General features: G+C 54.0%; 2 protein-coding genes across 4 annotated transcripts; one reads left to right on the top strand and one right to left on the bottom strand.

Moving 5' to 3' along the window:
• Positions 1 to 673: 673 nt before the first annotated feature.
• Positions 674 to 4,957, top strand: PRSS8 (serine protease 8). Of its 2 annotated transcripts, XM_003280458.4 has the most exons (6): positions 674 to 993; positions 1,235 to 1,252; positions 3,004 to 3,166; positions 3,437 to 3,708; positions 3,795 to 3,961; positions 4,055 to 4,957. In XM_003280458.4, the coding sequence occupies exons 1-6, from the start codon at positions 909 to 911 to the stop codon at positions 4,379 to 4,381; spliced, it is 1,032 nt and encodes a 343-aa protein (XP_003280506.1). In that variant the 5' UTR covers positions 674 to 908; the 3' UTR covers positions 4,382 to 4,957. The 2 variants fall into 2 exon arrangements, with proteins under 2 accessions (XP_003280506.1, XP_030653698.1); XM_030797838.1 differs by lacking the exons at positions 674 to 993; positions 1,235 to 1,252 and having other exon boundaries at positions 2,722 to 3,166.
• Positions 4,958 to 4,996: 39 nt separating this feature from the next.
• KAT8 (lysine acetyltransferase 8) lies at positions 4,997 to 20,831 on the bottom strand. Of its 2 annotated transcripts, none has more exons than XM_030797810.1 (11): positions 19,235 to 19,668; positions 16,831 to 16,905; positions 16,577 to 16,752; positions 9,330 to 9,383; positions 9,065 to 9,229; positions 8,279 to 8,368; positions 6,236 to 6,376; positions 6,033 to 6,126; positions 5,787 to 5,937; positions 5,493 to 5,647; positions 4,997 to 5,198 (listed from the first exon to the last, which is right to left on the bottom strand). In XM_030797810.1, exons 1-11 carry the CDS (start codon positions 19,443 to 19,445, stop codon positions 5,134 to 5,136), a joined length of 1,377 nt encoding a protein of 458 aa, XP_030653670.1. In that variant the 5' UTR covers positions 19,446 to 19,668; the 3' UTR covers positions 4,997 to 5,133. The 2 variants fall into 2 exon arrangements, with proteins under 2 accessions (XP_030653670.1, XP_030653663.1); XM_030797803.1 differs by adding an exon at positions 20,742 to 20,831 and having other exon boundaries at positions 5,005 to 5,647.
• Positions 20,832 to 21,023: the final 192 nt, after the last annotated feature.

The raw sequence follows: 21,023 nt of genomic DNA on the forward strand, positions 1-21,023 counted from the left end.
GTTTTGTCCTGGACACCTAGGAACATCATAGGCACTTAGGAAATGTCTGTGGAATGATTGGTGCTGCTCCACAAGCTCGCCACCGCCCATGAGGTGCAGGCTTCGCAGAAAGGGCCTGGCAGGGGACAGACCCTAGTGTCTTAAGCTCCCATACCCAGACTAAGGAGGGAGGGAAGAAGGGAGGAGTGGCTGTGGCTCCAGATAATAAAAGCAGGGGCCAGGCCCTGGGGGGCATAACTGGCCTGAGATAACCTGAAAGACCTGAGGCAGAGGAGAGTCGTCACATTCCAGGAAGACTGCGCACACACACAAACCACATGCACGTGCGTGCACACACACTCACACACACTACACACACAGGGACACACACAGCCTACACATGTGCACACACACACAACCTGTGCATGCAAACACACACCACATCACATAAGGGGACACACACAGCCTACACACGCATACACACACACCACATACACACTACACACCGGGACACACAAACGGCCTATGCACGTACACACACATACACACGGACACATACATGCACACACACGGGCCTGCAGCTCTGAAAGGACTCATGACTTTGGTGGCAAGAGGAGCTGGCAGAGCCCAGCCAGCGGGCGGGGCCAGGGGAGGGGCGGGCAGGTAGGTGCAGCCACTCCTGGGAGGACCCTGCGTGGCCAGACGGTGCTGGTGACTCGTCCACACTGCTCGCTGCGGATACTCCAGGCGTCTCCCGTTGCGGCCGCTTCCTGCCTTAGAGGCCAGCCTTGGACACTTACTGCCCCTTTCCAGCCCGGATTCTGGGATCCTTCCCTCTGAGCCAACATCTGGGTCCTGCCTTCGACACCACCCCTAGGCTTCCTACCTTGTGTGCCTGGAGTCTGCCCCAGGGGCCCTTGTCCTGGGCCATGGCCCAGAAGGGGGTCCTGGGGCCTGGGCAGCTGGGGACTGTGGCCATTCTGCTCTATCTTGGATTACTCCGGTCAGGGACAGGTAAGTGAGGACGTGGGGGCAGGGTGGGGACAATGCACTGGAGGGAGCCGGCGTGATCATTTTCTGGGGTGCGCCCTTGTCTGGGGCCCAAGAAAACCCGCGGCCTCCCCAGCTCTTGGCCTCCCTTTCCCACCTTGGCTCTGCCAGGGAAGGGGCCAGTCCTTTGGAGCAGTGGTGGGTACTAGGGGTCAGGGAACCTGAGTCTTCCCTACTCACCCCTCCTCTTTCTCTTTCTTTCTAGGAGCGGAAGGGGCAGAAGGTGAGACTTTCCTCGGAGAGGGAGGAGGGGAGGGGGAGGTGACTTGGATCGGATTCCCCTGGGGTTTAACCAGTGCCTGGCCTTCAGCTGGGCTGCCTTCCAACTAGATTCTCTTAGGGCTTCCAGAGTGGGGAGTTGTAGCCCTCACCTTAGGGGCAGAGAAGCAGGGACTTGCCCAGGGCACACTGCCAGTGAAGGTGCAGCTGGGATTCAGATCCACGTCTGACTCCCAAAGTGGGGCAATCGAGGTGGTTTTTTTGGTTTGGTTTTGTCTTTTGAAACAGGGTCTGGGTCTGTCGTGGCCCAGGCTGGAGTGCAGTGGCACGATCACAGCTCACTGCAGCCTCAGTGATCCAGCCTCCCGGGCTCACGTGATCCTCCCACCTCAGCCTCCCTAGTGGCTGGGACTACAGGTGCATGTCACCACACCCAGCTAGTTGTGTTTTGTTTTTTTGGTTTTTTTTGGTAGAGATGTGGGTCTCACTATGTTGGCCGGGCAGGTCTTGAACTCCTGGGCTCAAGCGATCCTCCTGCCTCGGCCTCCCAAAGTGCTGGGATTATAGGTGTGAGCCACCCTTCCCGTCCTCGAGGTGGTTTTGAGGGAACCAAACCAAGGGTCTCCTTTCATGGAAGGCACCCAACCCGGCTCTGAGTCAGACCAGCTTTCAATCCTGGCTTCCCCATGCACTGGCTGTGTGTCATTGGCCAAGTGCCCCCACTTTTCTAAGCCTGAGACTCCTCACCTCTAAAATGAAGCTGGTCATGTCCGTCTCCTGGGGCTGTGGAGAGGATGCAGGGAGATGAGGAAGCGAAAGCCCCTCCAGGGCCTGGCACAGCCGCTAGGCTCTCTAAATAGTGGCTATTGTCATGATGATAAGGGAGAGAAGGATCTGGGCTGCAGTTTTCTCTGCTCCTAGATGACTTTGTGAAGAGCAGTTGGGCTCCACTCCAAAGTGGCCTCAATGGGGGTGGGGCCGGGGCTGTCCTGGAAACTAGACATTCACGTCACGGGAGCCCAGTTCTGCTGTTGGTTTGTTGAATATATGTCCACGATGCCACGGGCACTGCAGACATGGGAATCTGCCCCTAGGGAATGCCCAGATTGGTGTGGTGGAAACAGACACAGTTGTGGACTCCGGAACAATTGTGAGATTGGGCAGCATCGGTGAGCACGGTGGAGGTCGGGGGTGCTGGGCTCAGAGGCAATGCCCAACTCAGCCAGCAGAAGCCCGCCTGTCTATGGAGGGGCTGCTGTTCCAATCAAGCATCCACAGGCAAAGGGAAGTTTGCCAGACAGTAAGGATGGGGAAGGGCATACCAGGTAGAGTGACCTGCATCAGCCAAGGTCCGGGGTAACAAGTGTGTGGCCTGATGTACATGACTGAAGGGTCCAGAGGGGATGGCTGGGTCTGATGGCGGTGCCATGGTCTGTCTGGAATGTATCTTAAGGGCTGCGTGGAGCCAAGGAAGGGTTTAAGCAGGGCTATGGCCTGGTCAGATTGGGGGTTTATGAAAATCTTCAGACTTGTAAGGGGCAGGATGCACGGAAGGCTTGCAAGGACAGAAGCTGCCATGAGACCTGAATTAGGTAATGAGTAGTGGACAGAAGGGGCAGAACTGCCCACGCCTGGAAGGGGACAAAGGGGTGCTGACTCCTGTGAACCCACTTCCCAAGCTCTATATCAGAGCTCCTGGGCTGCATAGGAGTGGCCGGGCTAACAACCTGACCCCTTCCCTTCCTCCCTGGGCAGCCCCCTGCGGTGTGGCCCCCCAAGCACGCATCACAGGTGGCAGCAGTGCAGAACCTGGTCAGTGGCCCTGGCAGGTCAGCATCACCTATGACGGCGTCCATGTGTGTGGTGGCTCTCTCGTGTCTGAGCAGTGGGTGCTGTCAGCTGCTCACTGCTTCCCCAGGTACCAAATGGTGAAAGTCAAAAGTGGGCTGGAGGTCAAAGTTCATGGGTCAATCCAGGTCAAAGGTTGGGGTTCTTGGGTTGGGTCTGAAAGTGTCAGTTAAGTCTGGAAGGACCAGTTAGGAGTGAAGGTGAGGAGTCAGAGGTTACAGGATAAAACTAAGGTGCAATTTGAGACCTAAAAGGGGCTGATCGGAATCAGGGGTTGGCAGTGAGGGTTGGGGAACAAGGAGAGGTCTCCCGGGTCTCAGCCTTTGCCCTCTGCCTGCAGCGAGCACAGCAAGGAAGGCTATGAGGTCAAGCTGGGGGCCCACCAGCTGGACTCCTACTCCGAGGACGCCAAGGTCAGCACCCTGAAGAACATCATCCCCCACCCAAGCTACCTCCAGGAGGGCTCCCAGGGTGACATTGCACTCCTCCAACTCAGCAGCCCCGTCACCTTCTCCCGCTACATCCGGCCCATCTGCCTCCCTGCAGCCAATGCCTCCTTCCCCAACGGCCTCCACTGCACTGTCACTGGCTGGGGCCATGTGGCCTCCTCAGGTGAGGTGGGATGCTGGGTGCCTAGAGGTGTGGAGGGGCACCTGACTCGGGGAGGGGCCCAGGGTAAGCCTCTTTTATCCCCACAGTGAGCCTCATGACGCCCAGGCCACTGCAGCAACTCGAGGTGCCTCTGATCAGCCGTGAGACGTGTAACTGCCTGTACAACATCGACGCCAAGCCTGAGGAGCCGCACTTTGTCCAGGAGGACATGGTATGTGCTGGCTATGTGGAAGGGGGCAAGGACGCCTGCCAGGTAAGCACAGGGCCCGGGGGCAGATGACCAGTGCAACTTGGGAAAGGAGGCCTGGCCCGGTCCTGATGGCTGCTGTGTGGCTTCTCTCCTCAGGGTGACTCTGGGGGCCCACTCTCCTGCCCTGTGGAGGGCCTCTGGTACCTGACTGGCATTGTGAGCTGGGGCGATGCCTGTGGGGCCCGCAACAGGCCTGGTGTGTACACTCTGGCCTCCAGCTATGCCTCCTGGATCCAAAGCCAGGCTACAGAACTTCAGCCTCGTGTGGTGCCCCAAACCCAGGAGTCCCAGCCCGACAGCAACCTCTGCGGCAGCCGCCTGGCCTTCAGCTCTGCCCCAGCCCAGGGCTTGCTGAGGCCCATCCTTTTCCTGCCTCTGGGCCTGGCTCTGGGCCTCCTCTCCCCATGGCTCAGCGAGCACTGAGCTGGCCCTGCTTCCAGGATGGATGTGTCACACTCAAGGACAGGAGCCTGGTCCTTCCCTGATGGCCTTTGGACCCAGGGCCTGACTTGAGCCACTCCTTCCTTCAGGACTCTGCGGGAGGCTGGGGCCCCATCTTGATCTTTGAGCCCATCCTTCTGGGTGTACTCTTTGGGACCACAACCGAGGGTCAGGAGTTTTACTGCCTGTAGCAATGGCCAGGTCCTCTGGCCCCACACCCACCGTGGACCAGCCCATTGGCCGAGCCCCTGGGGAGCTCCTGAGACCCTTGGCTATGAAAATGAGCCCTGGCTCCCACCTATTTCTGGAAGACTGCTCCTGGTCCGCCTGCCCAGCCTGATGAGCACATCTCTCTGCCCTCTCCCTGTGTTCTGGGCTGGGGCCACCTTTGTGCAGCTTCGAGGACAGGAAAGGCCCCAATCTTGCCCACTGGCCGCTGAGCGCCCCCGAGCCCTGACTCCTGGACTCCGGAGGACTGAGCCCCCACCGGAACTGGGCTGGCGCTTGGATCTGGGGTGGGAGTAACAGGGCAGAAATGATTAAAATGTTTGAGCACAACTTGCTGTGCGTGTGTGAAGTGAAATGAAGAACATCTGCTCTTGGCCTCCCCTTCCCCTCCAAAGTCCAGGGCCACCAGCAGAACTGACTTTATTTAAAAAATGACAAAACAGGTCTATACATATTTACAGGCTGGGAGCCAGGAGGCTCGAGTCCGACAGCAGGGGCCAGGCCGCTCACTTCTTGGAGAGTTTGACTTGCTTGTGCTTGGGGGGTGCCCACTTGAGGCAGACGGAGTCCACTGTGGGGAGAAGGGGCAGGAGGCAGGGCTGGGCCTGGGCCAGGCCAGCTCACACCTGGCTGCCCTGCTCTGGGCTCAGGCCAGTTTCACCTCCTCCAGGTGAGAACAAAAGGGCAGGCTATGCTGGGGAGGGGCAGGGAAGCCCAGGAATGAGAGGCCTGCCCCAGGCTCCAACCTGGGAGCTGGTCTGACTGGTTTGGGATCATGTGACAGCAATAAGGAGGCCTTGACTCCTACCAGTCCATATACTGACACTCCCCCACCGCCCCGGACACATGGCAGCCCCCCACCCACCTGTGATGGGTGGTTTCTTATACTGGGCACTTTTGAGGTGCTCCTCCACTAGCTTGGGTGTGACACAGATCACGTGCTGGCCCTTCCAGTACTTGACCATATTGAGGGACTGCAGGGTACTGATGATGTCATTCTGGGTGATGCTGGTCATCTGGCTGCAAAAAGGGATGAGAGCAAATGCCAGACATGGTGCCCTTGTGGGATCTGGCCAGGATGGTGACAGGGTATGAGGAGGCAGGATTGTGGCCCATCTCAGGACAAGTCCTGCCCCCAGGGCCTGGGAGGCCCCCTCACCTGAGGTCCTTGATGGACAGTGTGCCCCGGAAGTCCCGCAGGATCTCCAGCAGCACCCAGGACCAGTAGCTGCGGTAGCTGAGCTTGCCCAGGTCAGAAAGTGGCTTCTCCGGGGAGCCGACCGTGCTCTCCAGCTTGGAGAGCTCATAACCTGGCAGCAGTTGAAAGAGGAACTTAGGATCCAGTCTGCCCTGGCACCCCTGCCCCACAGGTCTCCCCCTCCCAGACAGGCCAGGAACCACTCACTGAAAGCAATGAGGAACTTCCCGTAGCCGCGGCGTTGGTAGGGGGGCAAGGTCAGGATGCAGGCCACGTTGTTTCCATCCGGGGACTCCTTCTCCTGCAGGAGGCGGGTGCTCAGGGCCGCTGGGGAGGCTCTGCCCCCTCTCTGTTCATGCCCACCTTTGCCCTCCCCACCCTCCTCTGCCCCGAGTTTCTAGACCCAGTACCTTGGAGAAGTAGCCGACAATGTGGGCCCCCTGCCGGTCCACCTCGGTCAGGATGTAAAAGACGAACGGCTCCACGTCAAAGTACAGTGTCTTATGGTCCAGGAAAAGCTTGGCCAGCAGACACAGGTTCTGACAGTAAATCTAAGGTTGAGGAGCAGGAGAAACAGGCTCAGGGGGCAGGCACAGGCCCCACCCAGCTGGTTCCAGCGGCCAGCACCAGCCCGCGGGAAGTGGGGGCCTTGCCAGGCTGGAAGGATTTCACACTGGAAGGAGTCTTCAGTCAGCCTCTGATGGACAGGGAACTGGAAATCAGAGAGCAACAGCACTTCGGAGGTGCCAGCGGAGCTGGACGAAGCCCAGCCACCCCTTCTGAGTGCCAAATACGAGCTGGGTGCCTTCCATGCAGGATCTGCTTCAGTCTTCACAGACAATAACTCTGTTTCAACTCGGGAGACTGAGGCTCCGAGGCAGGAATTCAGACTGTCCTGTTCATGGCTGTGTCCCCAGTGCCTAGCACGAGGCTAAGTATGAAGCTGGGTGCCTGGTAAATGTCTGCTGAATGGAGGAGCCTCGAGCCCTGTCTGTCCACTTGGTCGCACACCAGGAGGGGGACAATGGGACCGAGTTTGGCTTCACGGCACAGACTAAGGGGCTCCCTGGTTTACGACACCACAACCACTCTCTCATCCAACCTGGCAGCTGGGTGAGCCCAGCACTGCTAGGCCCATCTCACTCAGGAGGAAGCTGAAGCTCCCAGAGTGGAAGTGCTTGCCCAGGGCCTCAAAGCTGCCAGAGTGCAGCTGGAAAGCACCCCCACATCTCCAGTGGGGGCCCTTCTGCTATTCCACACAGCTATGCTCAGGAAGGCAGAGCAGGGGCAAGGGCTGGGCTCAGCCTGGGTATTCTCCGAGTCCAAGGCTAATCAAGCCCCGAGAGGTCACCGATAATAACAAGGCCCGTGTTTATTTAAGTACATACTAGTGCCAAGCACTGCACTGAACACTTGACATTTGCTGTCTCATTTATTCCACTAACAACACAACTAGGTAAATATTATGACTCCCGTCTTATGGACAAGGAAACAGGAACAAACTACGTTAAGTAACTTGTCTGTGGTCAGTGAGGAAGTGACAGCGTAACATGAGCAACCCTGTAGTGAGTGGAGCCACTCTGAAGCCCGCCCTCTCCGTCCTATGCTGTATGGCCCATCTGCGGGAAACCAGTATACTTGGCGAGACCCTCCCAGACTGACAAGGCAAAGGCCAAGTTCTCTACAACAGCAGGGCAGGTCCCAAAGCTCCCCAACCTGCCCCGCTGAAGTCATTCGGGGCCAGGAACAAGGAACTCAGCCCTTGAAAGCCACAGAGTTCTCTCAGCAGGAAATTTCACACAAAGCAGTCCCCTCCCAGGCAAAAACAAACACCTTTCTTTCCAACGGAAGGAGAAAGCACCTCTAAATTTTTCAGCCTCAGGCAAGAAAATCTCCTCTGGGTTCCAGAACAACCCAAGTTTGAACCTAACCCCACCTGCAGAAGAGTCCTGGGGCCACCACACGGCCCTGTGTTTCCTATGCACCAACCATAGGCCTAGTGCTAGGCTAGGAGGCCCTCAGAGGCCTTCTTTTTTTTTTTTTTTTGAGACAGATTCTCACTCTGACGCCCAGGCTGGAGTACAGTGGCACAATCTCGGCTCACTGCAACCTCTGCCTCCTGGGTTCAAGCATTCTCATGCCTCAGCCTCCCGAGTAGCTGGGATTACAGGTGCACACCACCACGCCGGCTAATTTTTTGTATTTTTAGTCGAGAAGGAGTTTCATCATGTGACCCAGGCTGCTCTCGAACTCCTGAGCTCAGGCAATCTGCCCGCCTCAGCCTCCAAAAGTGCTAGGATTACAGGTGTGAGTTGCAGTGCCCAGCCCCTCAGAGGCATTCTGCCCATGGAGGCTCAGCTAAGGCTGCCCCCTCCCCTTTGGTGGTGATGAGGATCATCTGGGAGGTGCCCAGGGCCTCCCCGGCCTCCCCTAGCCCCTGGCCACCCACTCACCTTATGGTCTTTGCCGTCAACTTCGTACACGGAGATGTTGCTCTTGCGGTAGATCTCTTTCCCGGGGGGCTGCCGCCACTGGCACTGACCCTGGTGGGGGACAAGAGAACAGGTTCGCTGCCATATATTCTCTGCTAGGAGGCCCCCACCCCACTGCTGCATGCTTTGGAGCAAGTCTCTGCCTCTCTGTTTCCCCCCTCAACACTTCACCTACATTGAGTAACCCTCCCAGCAGCCTTAGGAAAGCAATCCTGCTTTTACAGACCAAGGCCCAGGCACAGAGATGCAAACATCATACAGCCCGGTGGGGTTTTGAGTCTTTGTGGGCCTGGCTCTGGAGGGACCCGTCCATGACAATGGCTTCCCTAAACCACACCTATTCACTTCAGATTCCACACTTCGGGAAGCAGCCCACTGTGTCAGTGATGAGAGCGCCCCTTCCTGACAGCCCCCAATTTCGTCCACACTTAAGGTCCCACTGCCAGGGGCTATGTGTGCTTCCTGGGATGGGGCTGGCCTTGGCAAAAGACCTGAAGGGGGTGAGTTACTGTCCCCATTCCAGAGAAGAGGAAGCTGAGGTCTGGAGTTGGCAAGGCCACCCTGCCAGCAACAGCAAAGCCAGGCCTGGAATCCAGGCCTCTTGACCCCCAGCAGCTCTTCCCTGTACTCGCTCCTCTGGGCCTGTCTCCTCTATGGAGCTGCCAGTGCAGCTGCCCTCAGCCTCCATGCCTGCCTCTGCCTCTCACCAGGCCCCTGCCCAGCTCAGCCCGACCGGCCCAGCCTCACCAAGTGGAAGCGGTAGCTCTTCTCATATTTCATGTACTTGAGGCAGTACTCGCAGAGCCAGAGCTTGGGCTGTTTCCCATAGTCTTCGGGGAATGGTGAGAAATACCAGGCATCGATTTCATAGTTCCCGATGTGGATCTTGTCCACATACTTCACCTTGGTGATCTGCAGGCCGGGTGGGAGTGGGGCACAGTGCACGGCTCAGCAGGGGCTCCTCGGCAAGGGGAGACAGGGGACCTGCAGGCAGCTTCCCAGCCCCACTTACCGCCTCATGCTCCTTCTCCAAGGCCGCTGTGGTGGGGTCCATCTCTGCATAAGTCTGGGCCAGGAAAGAAAAGTGGGCAGAGGTAAACAGAAGTGGTGACCAGGCTGTCCCTCCCCTGTCAGGACCCACAAGGCTTCCCTGCTGTCTTCCAGAACTCATTCCTGGATGGCAATAATAACCACACCAATAGCTAACCTATCTGACTTGGTTCTGAAGCTGGCCAGTCCAGGCTCCTCTCACACCCACCCGCCCCACCCCCAGATATTCCAGACATCCCTGATGTCCAAGTTTGGACCTTTTGCCAGATGAACAGGGTTAGGATCAGGATAGGGGCTTCAGCTGCACGATGGGGGGCAATCCAGCTCTGCCAAAGTTGTGAGACTCAAATGAAATAACAGATTTGCCTTCAAGGCCCACCATAAGAACTGCTACTACCTCCCTGACGTGCCTGGACCCCTTTCCTGAGCACCAGACCCTGCCTGTCCATGGGACTGCCCCAGAGGTCCCTCCCACAGGGACAGCAGACTCAAGATGTGCAGAAAGGACCTCAACACTCCTCCCTACAAACCTGCGCCTCCTCCTGGGTTGCTCATTTTACTGGGAACACCCTTGATCCCAATGTCCAAGACCCATAACTAGGCTTGCCTCAGACTATTCCCTCTCCCTCGGCCTGGCCAAGTCCTAATACAGTGGATGTCAACTCTACTTCTGACATCTCTGGAATTGGGCCATCTCTGGAATTGGGCCCTCTCTGGAATTCTCCTCTCTGTCCTGCTCCAGGTAGTCATGGCCCCATCTCAGGTCTGGACAATTTACTAGGCCTCCTCAGATTCCCTGCCTCCAGCACCAGCCTCCTCATTGCTATCAGAAGCCCCCTTTTTGCGGCCTTCATGCTTCTGCACAAACAGCTCCTTCCACCTGGAGAATGCCCTTCCTTCTCTCACTGCCAGCAGAAAATGCTTCCTCAGCCTGGCACGGAGCATGAGTCAGGTGAGTCCATGATGCTTTGTGATCTATCCTGTGTCACTGTCGTTATTGTGCTCTTTCCCATCCTTCAAGGCTCGAGATTCTTACTACCCTCTCCAGGAGGCCTGACTGGATTCTTCCCATCCAGAAAACATTCCCTCCTCTCCAAGTTCAGTGAGAAGTGGTCAACAGGGCAACACTGTCCAAGTATGCCCACCTGGGTTCCTCTATTTTTCAAGTCCTCGGAAAGCAGAGACTAAGAGTCACACCACACTCACAACACATCCTGCTCCTAGGCCAGACCCTGTGGGAGGAACCCAGTATAGCCTGACAATGGAGGAGGGACCCAAGATGGCCCATGACCTACACCAGGGCAGACAAGGCCCTGCCCTGTAGCTGAGAAGGGAGGAAGGAGCCAGCGCTTTACCCAGAACCCCCTCCACAAAGCATTGTGCTTATATGGCCTCATTTAATCCTTTCAGTAACCCTTACATAGAGTGTTCTTTTTTTTTTTTGAGACGGAGTCTCACTCTGTTGCTCAGGCTGGAGTACAGTGGCACCATCTCGGCTCACTGCAACCTCCGCCTCCCAGGTTCAAGCAATTCTCCTGCCTCAGCCTCACAAGTAGCTGGGACTACAGGCACATGCCACCACATCCAGGTAATTTTTGTATTTTTAGTAGCGATGGGATTTCACCATGTTGGCCAAGCTGGTCTCAAACTCCTGACCTCAGGTGATCAACCAGCCTTGCACTCCCAAAGTGCTGAGATTACAGGCGTGAGCCACTGTGCCCAGCTGCGTTATTTCAGTTTTACAGAGTAGTAAACAGGCAGGGCAAGGTGAGGTCCCTTACCCTCAGGGACTAGCGAGCTGCCATTTATTCCAAGTGGCAAGCATGGCATAAACATTATTTTTTTTTTTCTGAGATAGACTCTCACTCTGTCGCCCAGGCTGGAGTGCAGTGGTGAGATCTCAGCTCACCACAACCTCTGCCTCCTAGGCTTAAGTGATTCTCCTTCGTCAGCCTCCCAAGTGGCTGAGACTACATGTGCCTGCTACCATGCCCAGCTAATTTATTTTGTTTTTTGAGATGAAATTTTGCTCGTTGCCCAGGCTGGAGTGCAATGGTGCAATCTTGGCTCACTACAACCTCCACCTCCTGAGTTCAAGCGATCTTCCCACCTCAGCCTCCCAAGTAGCTGGGATTACAGGTGCCCACCAGCAAGCCCGGCTAATTTTTTGTATTTTTAGTAGAGATGGGGTTTCACCATGTTGGTCTTGAACTCCTGACCTTCAGATGATCCACCCACCTTGGCCTCTCAAAGTGCTGGGATTACAGGCACGAGCCATGGCCTTTTTTTTTTTTTCCCTGAGATGGAGCCTCGCCCTGTCGCCCAGGCTGGAGTGCAATGGCAAAATCTTACGTCACTGCAACCTTGCCTCCTGGGTTCAAGCGATTCTCCTGCCCCAGCCTCCCAAGTAGCTAGGATTACAGGTGTGCGCCATCACACCCAGCTAATTTTTTGTATCTTTAGTAGAGACGGGGTTTCACCATGTTGGCCGTGCTGGTCTCCAACTCCTGACCTCGTGATCTGCCCGCCTCAGCCTCCCAAAGTACTGGGATTACAGGCATGAGCCACCGTGCCCAGCCCACGCCTGGCCTCTTTTTGTATTTTCAGTAGAGAAAGGCTTTCACCATATTGGTTAGGCTGATCTCGAACTCCTGACCTCAAATGATCCAAACATCTCAGCTTCCCAGAGTGCGGGGATTACAGGCATGAGCCACTGCACCCAGCCAACATTATTTCATTTTGTCCTCACAGTGAGCCTTTGAAGTAAGAGTGCTCATTGTACCTGTTGTGTAAGAGAAAAAACTGAGGCACAAAGAGGTGAGGTCACTTGCCCAAGGTCACAGAACTGGTCCTCAGCAGAGTTGGGCATGGGCCCCTGGTCTGCCCAATTCTGAACCTAACCACTGTAAAGATGAGGAATAAAGATTTTCCTCCTCACACATCTCTTTAAAACACATTTCCCAATTCTCACAAAATACAGTACTCTTCTGCAAATGCAATAAAGAACTACAAAAACACTACTTTTCTTAATTGTTGCAATTTATTTAGAATTAAACATTAATTAGGCTCTGAAGAACCTTGCTGATTGTTAACTGGATGATTGTTTCATTACCTATTCTTTGATTTTATCACCACTGGCCCGTTATCCACCCTGCTGGTTGCCAGCTCAGAGGTGCGTCTTTGTTGAGTGCAAAATAGTTGAGGAACTAACCTTAGATCTACACTGTCCAACAGAGTAGCCACTTGTCACATAGGGCTATTTAAAATTATACTCAGCCAAACGTGGTGGCTCACGCCTGTAATTCCAACACTTTGAGAGGCCGAGGTGGGAGGATCACTTGAGGCCAGGAGTTCCAGACCAGTCTGGCCAACATGGCGAAACCCCATCTCTACTAAAAATTAAAAAAAAATTAGCTGGGTGTGGTGGCACATGCCTGTAATCTCAGATACTTGGGAGGCTGAGGCACAAAAATTGCTTAAGCCAGGAAGGCGGAGGTTGCAGTAATCCGAGAGCTCGCCACTGTACTCCAGCCTAGGTGACAGAGTGAGACTCCGTCTCAAAAAATGAAAATTTTGGCTGGACGCAGTGGCTCACACCTGTAATCCCACCACTTTGGGAGGCCGAGGCAGGCAGATCACTTAAGGTCAGGAGTTTGAGGCCAAACATGGTGAAACCCTGTCTGTACTAAAAATACAAAAATTAGCCGGGCATGGTGGTGCGTGCCTGTAGTCCCAGCTACTTGGGAGGCTGCGGCAGGAAACTCACTTGAACCTGGGAGGCGGAGGTTGCAGTGAGCTGAGATCGCACCACTGCACTCCAGACTGGTTGACAAAGTGAGACTCTGTCTCAAAAAAATAAAAATAAATAAAATTTAAAAAAAAATTGTAATTAAAAAAAAATTTTTTTTTTTGAGACAGTCTTGCTCGGACATCCAGGCTGGATGGAGTGCAGTGGCGTGATCTTGGCTGACTGCAACCTCCATCTCCTGAGCTCAAGCAATTCTCCTGCCTCAGCCTCCTAAGTAGCTGGGACTACAGGTGTGCACCACCACACCTGGCTAATTTTTGTATTTTTAGTAGAGATGGGGTTTGGCCACGTTGGCCAGGCTGGTCTCAATCCCCTGACCTCAAGTGATACACCCACGTCCACCTCCCAAAGTGTTGGGATTACAAGTGTGAGGCACTGCACCTGACCATAATTTTAAAATTCTTTTTTTTTTTTTTTGAGACGGAGTCTCGCTCTGTCTCCCAGGCTGGAGTGCAGTGGCACGATCTCGGCTCACTGCAAGCTCTGCGTCCCGGGTTCACGCCATTCTCCTACCTCAGCCTCCCGAGTAGCTGGGACTACAGGCACACGCCACCACACCCGGCTAATTATTTTGTATTTTTTAGTAGAGACGGGGTTTCACCATTTTAGCCAGGATGGTCTCGATCTTCTGACCTCGTGATCTACCCACCTCGGCCTCCCAAAGTGCTGGGATGGGCCGGGCGCGGTGGCTCTCGCCTGTAATCCCAGCACTTTGGGAGGCCAAGGCGGGTGGATCACGAGGTCAGGAGTTCAAGACCAGCCTGGCCAAGATGGTGAAACCCCGTCTCTACTAAAAATACAAAAAATTAGCTGGGCATGGTGGCATGCGCCTGTAATCCCAACTACTCCGGAGACTGAGGCAGAGAATTGCTTAAACTTGGATGGGTGGAGGTTGCAGTGAGCCGAGATTGTGCCACTGCACTCCAGCCTGGGCGACAGAGCGAGACTCCGTCTCAAAAATAAAATAAAAAAAAAAGTGCTGGGATTACAGGCGTAAGCCACCGCACCCGGCTAAAATTCTTAATTCTTAGTCACACTAGACACATTTCAAGTGCTCAACAGCTACATGTGGCTAGTGGCTACTGTACTGGATAGTACAGCTATAGAACATTTCCGTTACGATAGGAAGTTCGACTGGGCAGTTTAGACCTTGAGTTCTTCCAGTTTAGGGTATTTCAATTTTTTAAATCACACCACAGTAGGAAGTACACTTGGCACTGTAAACCTGTTGACATGTCTGTATATACACACAAGTGTGTGCTAGGATCATCAGGAAGGTAAGGCTGGAACAAGAGGAATCCTGCACACTTTTATTGGGTGTCAAATAAAAGCTTCTCAGGCCGGGCGTGGTGGCTCAAGCCTGTAATCCCAGCACTTTGGGAGGCCGAGGCGGGCGGATCACGAGGTCAGGAGATCGAGACCATCCTGGCTAACACAGTGAAACCCCGTCTCTACTAAAAATACAAAAAAAAATTAGCCGGGTGTGTTGGCGGGCGCCTGTAGTCCCAGCTACTCGGGAGGCTGAGGCAGGAGAATGGCGTGAACCCGGGAGGCGGAGCTTGCAGTGAGCCGAGATCGCGCCACTGCACTCCAGCCTGGGGCACAGAGCAAGACTCCGTCTCAAAAAAAAAAAAATAAAAAAAAAAAATAAAAGCTTCTCAAAACAATACCTACCCTTAATAAAGTGTAACACCCTGATTTTTCTATCTTATCCACTTTCTTTCTTCCATTTAAAGAAATTTAAATGTTGGGCTTGCCCACTGAACTCATGTACTCAGAAGGATGAAGCTGCAATGGCTGAAAGTAACAAATGTCTGGGTGTCTGGAGACTTCGACAAATCTTGCTCTGGTTTGCACTCCTGATTTTAATTTTATAAATTAAGAAACTGAGACTTGGTCGGGCACAGTGGCTCACACCTGTAATCCCAGCACTTTGGAAGGCTAAGGCAGGAGGATCGCTTGAGACCAGGAGTTTGAGACTAGTGTGGGCAACATAGCAGATCCCGTCTCTACAAAAAAATAAAAAATTACCCGGGCATGGTGGCACTTGCCTATGGTCCCAGCTACTCAGGAGGCTGAGAGGCAGGAGGATTGCTCGAGCCCACGAGGTTGAGGCTGAAGTGAGCCATGACTGTGCCACTGCACTCAGCCTAGACGATAAAGACCCTGTCTCAAAAAAAAAAAAATAACAATAATATGTACAACTATTATGTATCAATACAAGAAAAAACCAAGGCAAGTACAGGGATGCACACCTGTAGTCCCAGCTACTTAGGAGGCTGAGGCAGGAAGAACATTTGAGCCCAGGAGTTCAAGTCCAGCCTGAGCAACACAGCAAGACTCCCATCTCTTAAGAAAAAACCAAAATCATTGCTAAGGCCTCTAGCTCTGAGGTAGCACAATCTAGCTGGTAGATCTAATTCCTGTCTGGGTCCCTAAACTTATCTGTAGCTCTTCTGCATGCTTACTTCACAGGCCTGCTGTGAAATGTCAGTGAGGTCATGTATTAAAACACTCAGCTTAGGCTGGGCGCAGTAGCTCACGCCTGTAATCCCAGCATTTTGGGAGGCTGAGGTAGGCGGATCACCTGAGGTCAGGAGTTCGAGACCAGCCTGACCAATATGGTGAAACCTCGTCTCTACTAAAAATACAAAAATTAGCTGGGCGTGGTGGCGGGCACCTGTAGTCCCAGCTACTTGGGAGGCTGAGACAGGAAAATTGCTTGAACCCAGGTGGCGGAGGTTGCAGTGAGCCGAGATCATGCCACTGTACTCCAGCCTGGGCGACAGAGCAAGACTCCGTCTCAAAAAAAAAAAAAAAAAAAAAAAAAAAATTAGCTTAATACTTTTGCTCACTGGCTAACAAGTGTTTGGCATTATTATTCTAATTCCAGCCCACCGTTTTACTAGCTGTGTGACCTTGGGCATGTTACTTAATCTCTCTGAGCCTGCTTCCTCCTCTACCAAAAAAGTAACTATTTTTGTGTGTTGAATTGCTGGGAAGGATTTGAGGAGCTTATACATACACAGGACTTGGCAGGGTGCTTGGCTATAGCAACTGCCGAATAACATTCTCGTCTTTCCCACTGAACTTCAAGTCATTTTTTCTACTAAGACACAGCCACTAGGAGACAAAAGAGACTACTGGTGCAGGAGGCCTGAGTTCTAGTCCCAGCTGTGCCATTTCCTTGCTGTGAGACTGCAGCGAAGCCCTTACCCTCTCTAAGTCTGTTTTCTTACCTATGAAAAGTAAGTAAGAGGAAGTAGGTAAAGTCCCTGACACGCTACAGGAGCTTAAGAAATGGGATTTGCTGTGGTTTTGGCACTGGGGCCCGAGAGACCCAAGGGAGCTAGCACAGGCAGCTGGGCCTCCCGGGCCCGTGGATGGGAAGGGATCCGGACCTTCTGCACATGGTTGATCTCATCATGCTTGCGCTTTTGGTTGCGAGTGATCTTGCGCTCAGGCTGCTCTGCGAGCTCGCTCAGGTACTTCTCTGAGTTCTTCTGCACAGCATCCTTCACTGTCTTGGTCAGCGCCAGCCGGTTCTTGTCTACCCACTCGTCCAGCCGCCGGTTAACTGTAAGGATGGGCCATGAGAGTGCTGCCAGGGCACCCAACTCCCCGCACCCACGCCCAGATGTGCCAAGCCACTCACAGCCCACATAGTGTACATAGAATTCCTCTCGGCCCTCCTGGTCGTTCACTCGAGACTGGATCACTTCAGCAGAATCTGTGATGGAAAAAGGCTAGGGTCATCAGGAAGGTAAGGCTGGAACAAAAGGAATCCTGCACACTGAGAAGCAGTTTCCAGAGTCCAGGGCCACACATCAGCTAACCTCACTGGTCAACCTCTGCCATTCTACTCAATCACTGCCACAACTGTGAGGTGGATCAGGTTGGTGCTGTTATTCTTATTTTATGAATGAGAAAATAACTGGCTGGGTGTGTGGCTCACACCTGTAATCCCAGTACTTCTGGAGGCCAAGATGGGCAGAACACGAGGCCAGGAGTTTGAGACCAGCCTGGTCAACATGGCAAAACCCCATCTCTACCAAAAAGACACACACACACACACAAAAGCCAGGCGTGGTGGCACACACCTGTAATCCCAACTACTCGGAGGCTGAGGCAGGAAAATTGCTTGAACCCGGGAGGTAAAGCTGAGGCAGGAGAATTGCTTGAACCCGGGAGGCAGCGGTTGCAGTGAGCCGAGATTGTATCACTGCACTGTGGCCTGGGTGACAAGAGCAAGACCCTGTCTCAAAAAAAAAGAACCCCAAAAAACAAAACAAAACTGAGGCTTACCCAGGGTCACAGATTTGAAAAGTGATAAGAGCTAATACTTAACTGAATTTAAATCTGACTCTAAATTCAATGCTCATTTTATCATATACCTTCAGTTGTTCATTTGTTCAGGGACCATGAGTGCTGGCTCTGGATTAAGATAGCCTACATTAATGTATAATTCCAGGACTGGGCATCGTGGCTCACGCCTGTAATCCCAGCACTTTGGGAGGCCGAGGTGGGTGGATCACGAGGTCAAGAGGTCAAGACCATCCTGGCCAACATGGTGAAACTTCGTCTCTACTAAAAATACAAAAAGTAGCTGGGTGTGGTGGCGCACAACTGTAGTCCCAGCTACTCAGGAGGTTGAGGCAGGAGAATCACTTGAACCTGGGAGGCAGAGATTGCAGTGAGCCAAGATGGCGCCACTGCACTCCAGCCTGGCAACAGAGAGCGATTCCATCTCAAACAAAAAAACAAACAAACAAACAAAAATATATATATACATAAAATACCAGCTCCCTACTTCCTAGCTGTGTGTAACTGAGCAAGTTATTCCATCTTTCTGAGCCTCAGTCTCTTCATCTGTGAAAAGGGATAACAGCTGGGCACAGTGGCTCATGCCAGTAATCCCAACACTCTGAGAGGGTGAGGTGGGGGAATCACTTGAGCCTAGAAGGTCTAGGCTTCAGTGAGCTGTCATCATGCCATGGCACTCCCACCTGGGTGACAGAGCGAGATCCTGTCTCAAAAAAAAAAAAAAAAAAAAAAAAAAAAAAAAAAAAAAAGACAAAAGGGATAATAGTGCCAACCTTAGAAGGTGAGTTAACGCCTCCAAAATTTTTAGCAGAGCACCTGACAATTAGCAGAGCATTCAATAAATGACAAAGGCAACCACCTTGTGTCTGGCCCTATGCTGTGTTGTTGCCGGGTACAGAGGACACAGTGATGAATCACAAGAAGTGCTGCCCTCCAGAAGTTCTCAGTATGATGGAGGCAGACAGAGAGAGAAAATTACAACATAATGTTACAAAAACTATGACTGAGGTATGAAAAAAATGTTGCAGGAACACAGAGAAGGGAGCCACTCACTTTGCCTGAAGGGGAATCAAGGATGACATCACAAAGGATATGATGCTAAGAGGATGAGTAGGAGCTAGGCAGGCAAACAAGGAGAAAGGGAAGAAAAAGCATTCCAAGCAAAGGGCACAGGTGGTAAAGGGCGTGTGGTCTTCAGAGGGCAGTGTGTTCTGGCCTGGCAATGCCCTTTGCTAGGGTTGGCTAGAAACTGGAGAGGTCACAAAAATGAATGCCACTCTAAGGAGTTTGGGGTTAATTTTGAAAATGACAGAAGGCAGCAGAACATTAGGAAAGGGAAGCCTGTTATTTCTGGAAGGTCTTCTCTCTGCGGGTGGCTGCCAGGGACAAATGGAAAGAGAAGACACAGAGACAAGAGACGGATGAGGAAGCAGCGTTAGCACGAAGAAGGAATGAAGCCTAAGACTGGGCAAGGAAGTGGAATGGGAACAATCCTGGTGAAGGCCTGAGTGGTGGGTTTGTAGGCGTCGCTCAGCATAATCCAAGGTCAACAGCCTCCCACAACCCGGCTGGTTTCTCAGCGCCCGGAACGCGGCGTTCTTTCCCCAAGCCCCGCCCCTCCTCCTCTCCACTACCAGCCCCCGGATCTTGGCCTCACGGAGAGCCTGTTCTCAGGCCCCGCCCCACCCCCTGGTCCTGCGCTCCGCCCCGCCCCCGGCCCTGGGCCCCGCCCTCACGCCAGGTGCTATCCGGCCGCCGGCACAGGTACGTTTCTCCGATCTCCACCGTGACTTCCGGCTCGCCGCGCGCCGGGGTCGGCGGAGAGACGCGGCCCGGGGATGGGGCGGTCCCCTCAGCGGCCGCATTCTCCCCGGGCCCGGGCTCGCCCTCCCCCGCGACACCTGAAGTCGCCGCTGCAACCGCCGCAGCAGCTCCCTGTGCCGCCATCGCGGGAGGGGAAGTGACGCCAGAATCAGACGCCACGCAGCTCTTTTGGCTCCGGGTCAACAGTGCGTGGGGGCGGGCGCCTCAAGGTTTGAGGGCGGGGTGTGTGATGTAGCAGGAGCCTATTGGCTTCCGTGGCCGTCCCCGCGGCCCCGCGACGAGTTGGATGTTGAGTGTGCGGCAGTCTTGGAGCTCTTGGTTTTCCGTGCGGACCTGTGGCTGCAGCCTATGGTTGAGGAGAGGAGACAGACTTACCTCATGCCATGACTTAACTCAACCTTTTATTTATTTATTTATTTAGAGACGGAGTCATGCTCTGTCGCCCAGGCTGGAGTGCAGTGGCGCGATCTCGGCTCACTGCAACCTCCGCCTCCGGGTTCAAGCGATTCTTCTGCCTCAGCCTCCCGGGTAGCTGGGACTGCAGGCGCGCGCCACCACGCCCATCTAATTTTTGTATTTTTAGTACAGTCTGGGTTTCACCATGTTGTCCAGGATGGTCTTGATCTCTTGACCTCGTGATCCGCCACCCTCGACCTCCCAAAGTGCTGGGATTACAGGCGTGAGCCACCGCGCCCGCCAGCTGAACCTTTTTAAAGGCCCTGGTGCCTGAGGAAGCCAAGATGTGCCAATTTTCAGCGGGCGCTGCCCCCACTTTTAACAGGGCAGAGCCAGACCGGCCGCCCTGGTGGTCTGGAGCCGCACACTCGCGCTGGCCTAATGTGGCTCACCCCCCCGCTTTTTTTTTTTTTTTTTTTGAAATGGAGTCTCGCTCTGTCGCCCAGGCTGGAGTTTAGCCGGGCGTGGTGGCACGCGCCTGTAGTCCCAGCTACTCGGGAGGCTGAAGCAGGAGAATCGCTTGAACCCGGGAGGCGGAGGTTGCAGTGAGCCGAGATCCCGCCATTGCACTCCAGCCTGAGGACCAACAGCCAGACTCCATCTCAAAAAAAAATAAAAAGGCCGGGTGCGGTGGTTCACGCCTGTAATCCCAGCACTTTGGGAGGCCGAGGCGGGTGGATCACGAGGTCAGGAGATCGAGACTATCCTGGCTAACACGGTGAAACTCCGTCTCTACTAAAAAAATACAAAACAATTAGCCGGGCTTGGTGGCGGGCCCCTGTGGTCCCAGCTACTCGGGAGGCTGAGGCAGGAGAATGGTGTGAACCCGGGAGGCGGAGCTTGCAGTGAGCTGAGATCGCGCCACTGCACTGAGGGTTCTATGAGAGTCAGTCAAAGTTAAAGCCATTTGTATATGTATGGTCCAACCGTATACAATAGGCCCTCCATATCCGCGTGTCCCACCTTTGAAGATTCAACGAAGAGCGGGTTGAAAATGCAGTGTTGGCCGGGCGCGGTGGCTCACGCCTGTAATCCCAGCACTTTGGGAGGCCGAGGTGGGCGGATCACAAGGTCAGGAGATCGAGACCATCCTGGCTAACACGGTGAAACCCCATCTCTACTAAAGATACAAAAAATTAGCCGGGCGCAGTGGCAGGCGCCTGTAGTCCCACCTACGCGGGAGGCTGAGGCAGGAGAATGGCGTGAACCCCGGGGGGCGGAGCCTGCAGTGAGCCGAGATCGCGC

Source organism: Nomascus leucogenys, chromosome 2 (genome assembly GCF_006542625.1).
Source record: "Nomascus leucogenys isolate Asia chromosome 2, Asia_NLE_v1, whole genome shotgun sequence".
Classification (NCBI taxonomy): Eukaryota; Metazoa; Chordata; class Mammalia; order Primates; family Hylobatidae; genus Nomascus; species Nomascus leucogenys.

Excerpts from the sequence above, each read along its gene's own strand:
- PRSS8 (XM_030797838.1), top strand. The coding sequence starts at position 2,844 with ATGAGTAGTGGACAGAAGGGGCAGAACTGCCCACGCCTGGAAGGGGAC. Across the intron at positions 3,709-3,794 it reads GGGCCATGTGGCCTCCTCAG|TGAGCCTCATGACGCCCAGG; the intron begins GTGAGGTGGGAT and ends TTATCCCCACAG. Across the intron at positions 3,962-4,054 it reads GGGGCAAGGACGCCTGCCAG|GGTGACTCTGGGGGCCCACT; the intron begins GTAAGCACAGGG and ends TTCTCTCCTCAG.
- KAT8 (XM_030797803.1), bottom strand. The coding sequence starts at position 19,445 with ATGGCGGCACAGGGAGCTGCTGCGGCGGTTGCAGCGGCGACTTCAGGT. Across the intron at positions 16,753-16,830 it reads CTATGTACACTATGTGGGCT|TTAACCGGCGGCTGGACGAG; the intron begins GTGAGTGGCTTG and ends CCATCCTTACAG. Across the intron at positions 6,127-6,235 it reads TTGTCGGCTACTTCTCCAAG|GAGAAGGAGTCCCCGGATGG; the intron begins GTACTGGGTCTA and ends CGCCTCCTGCAG.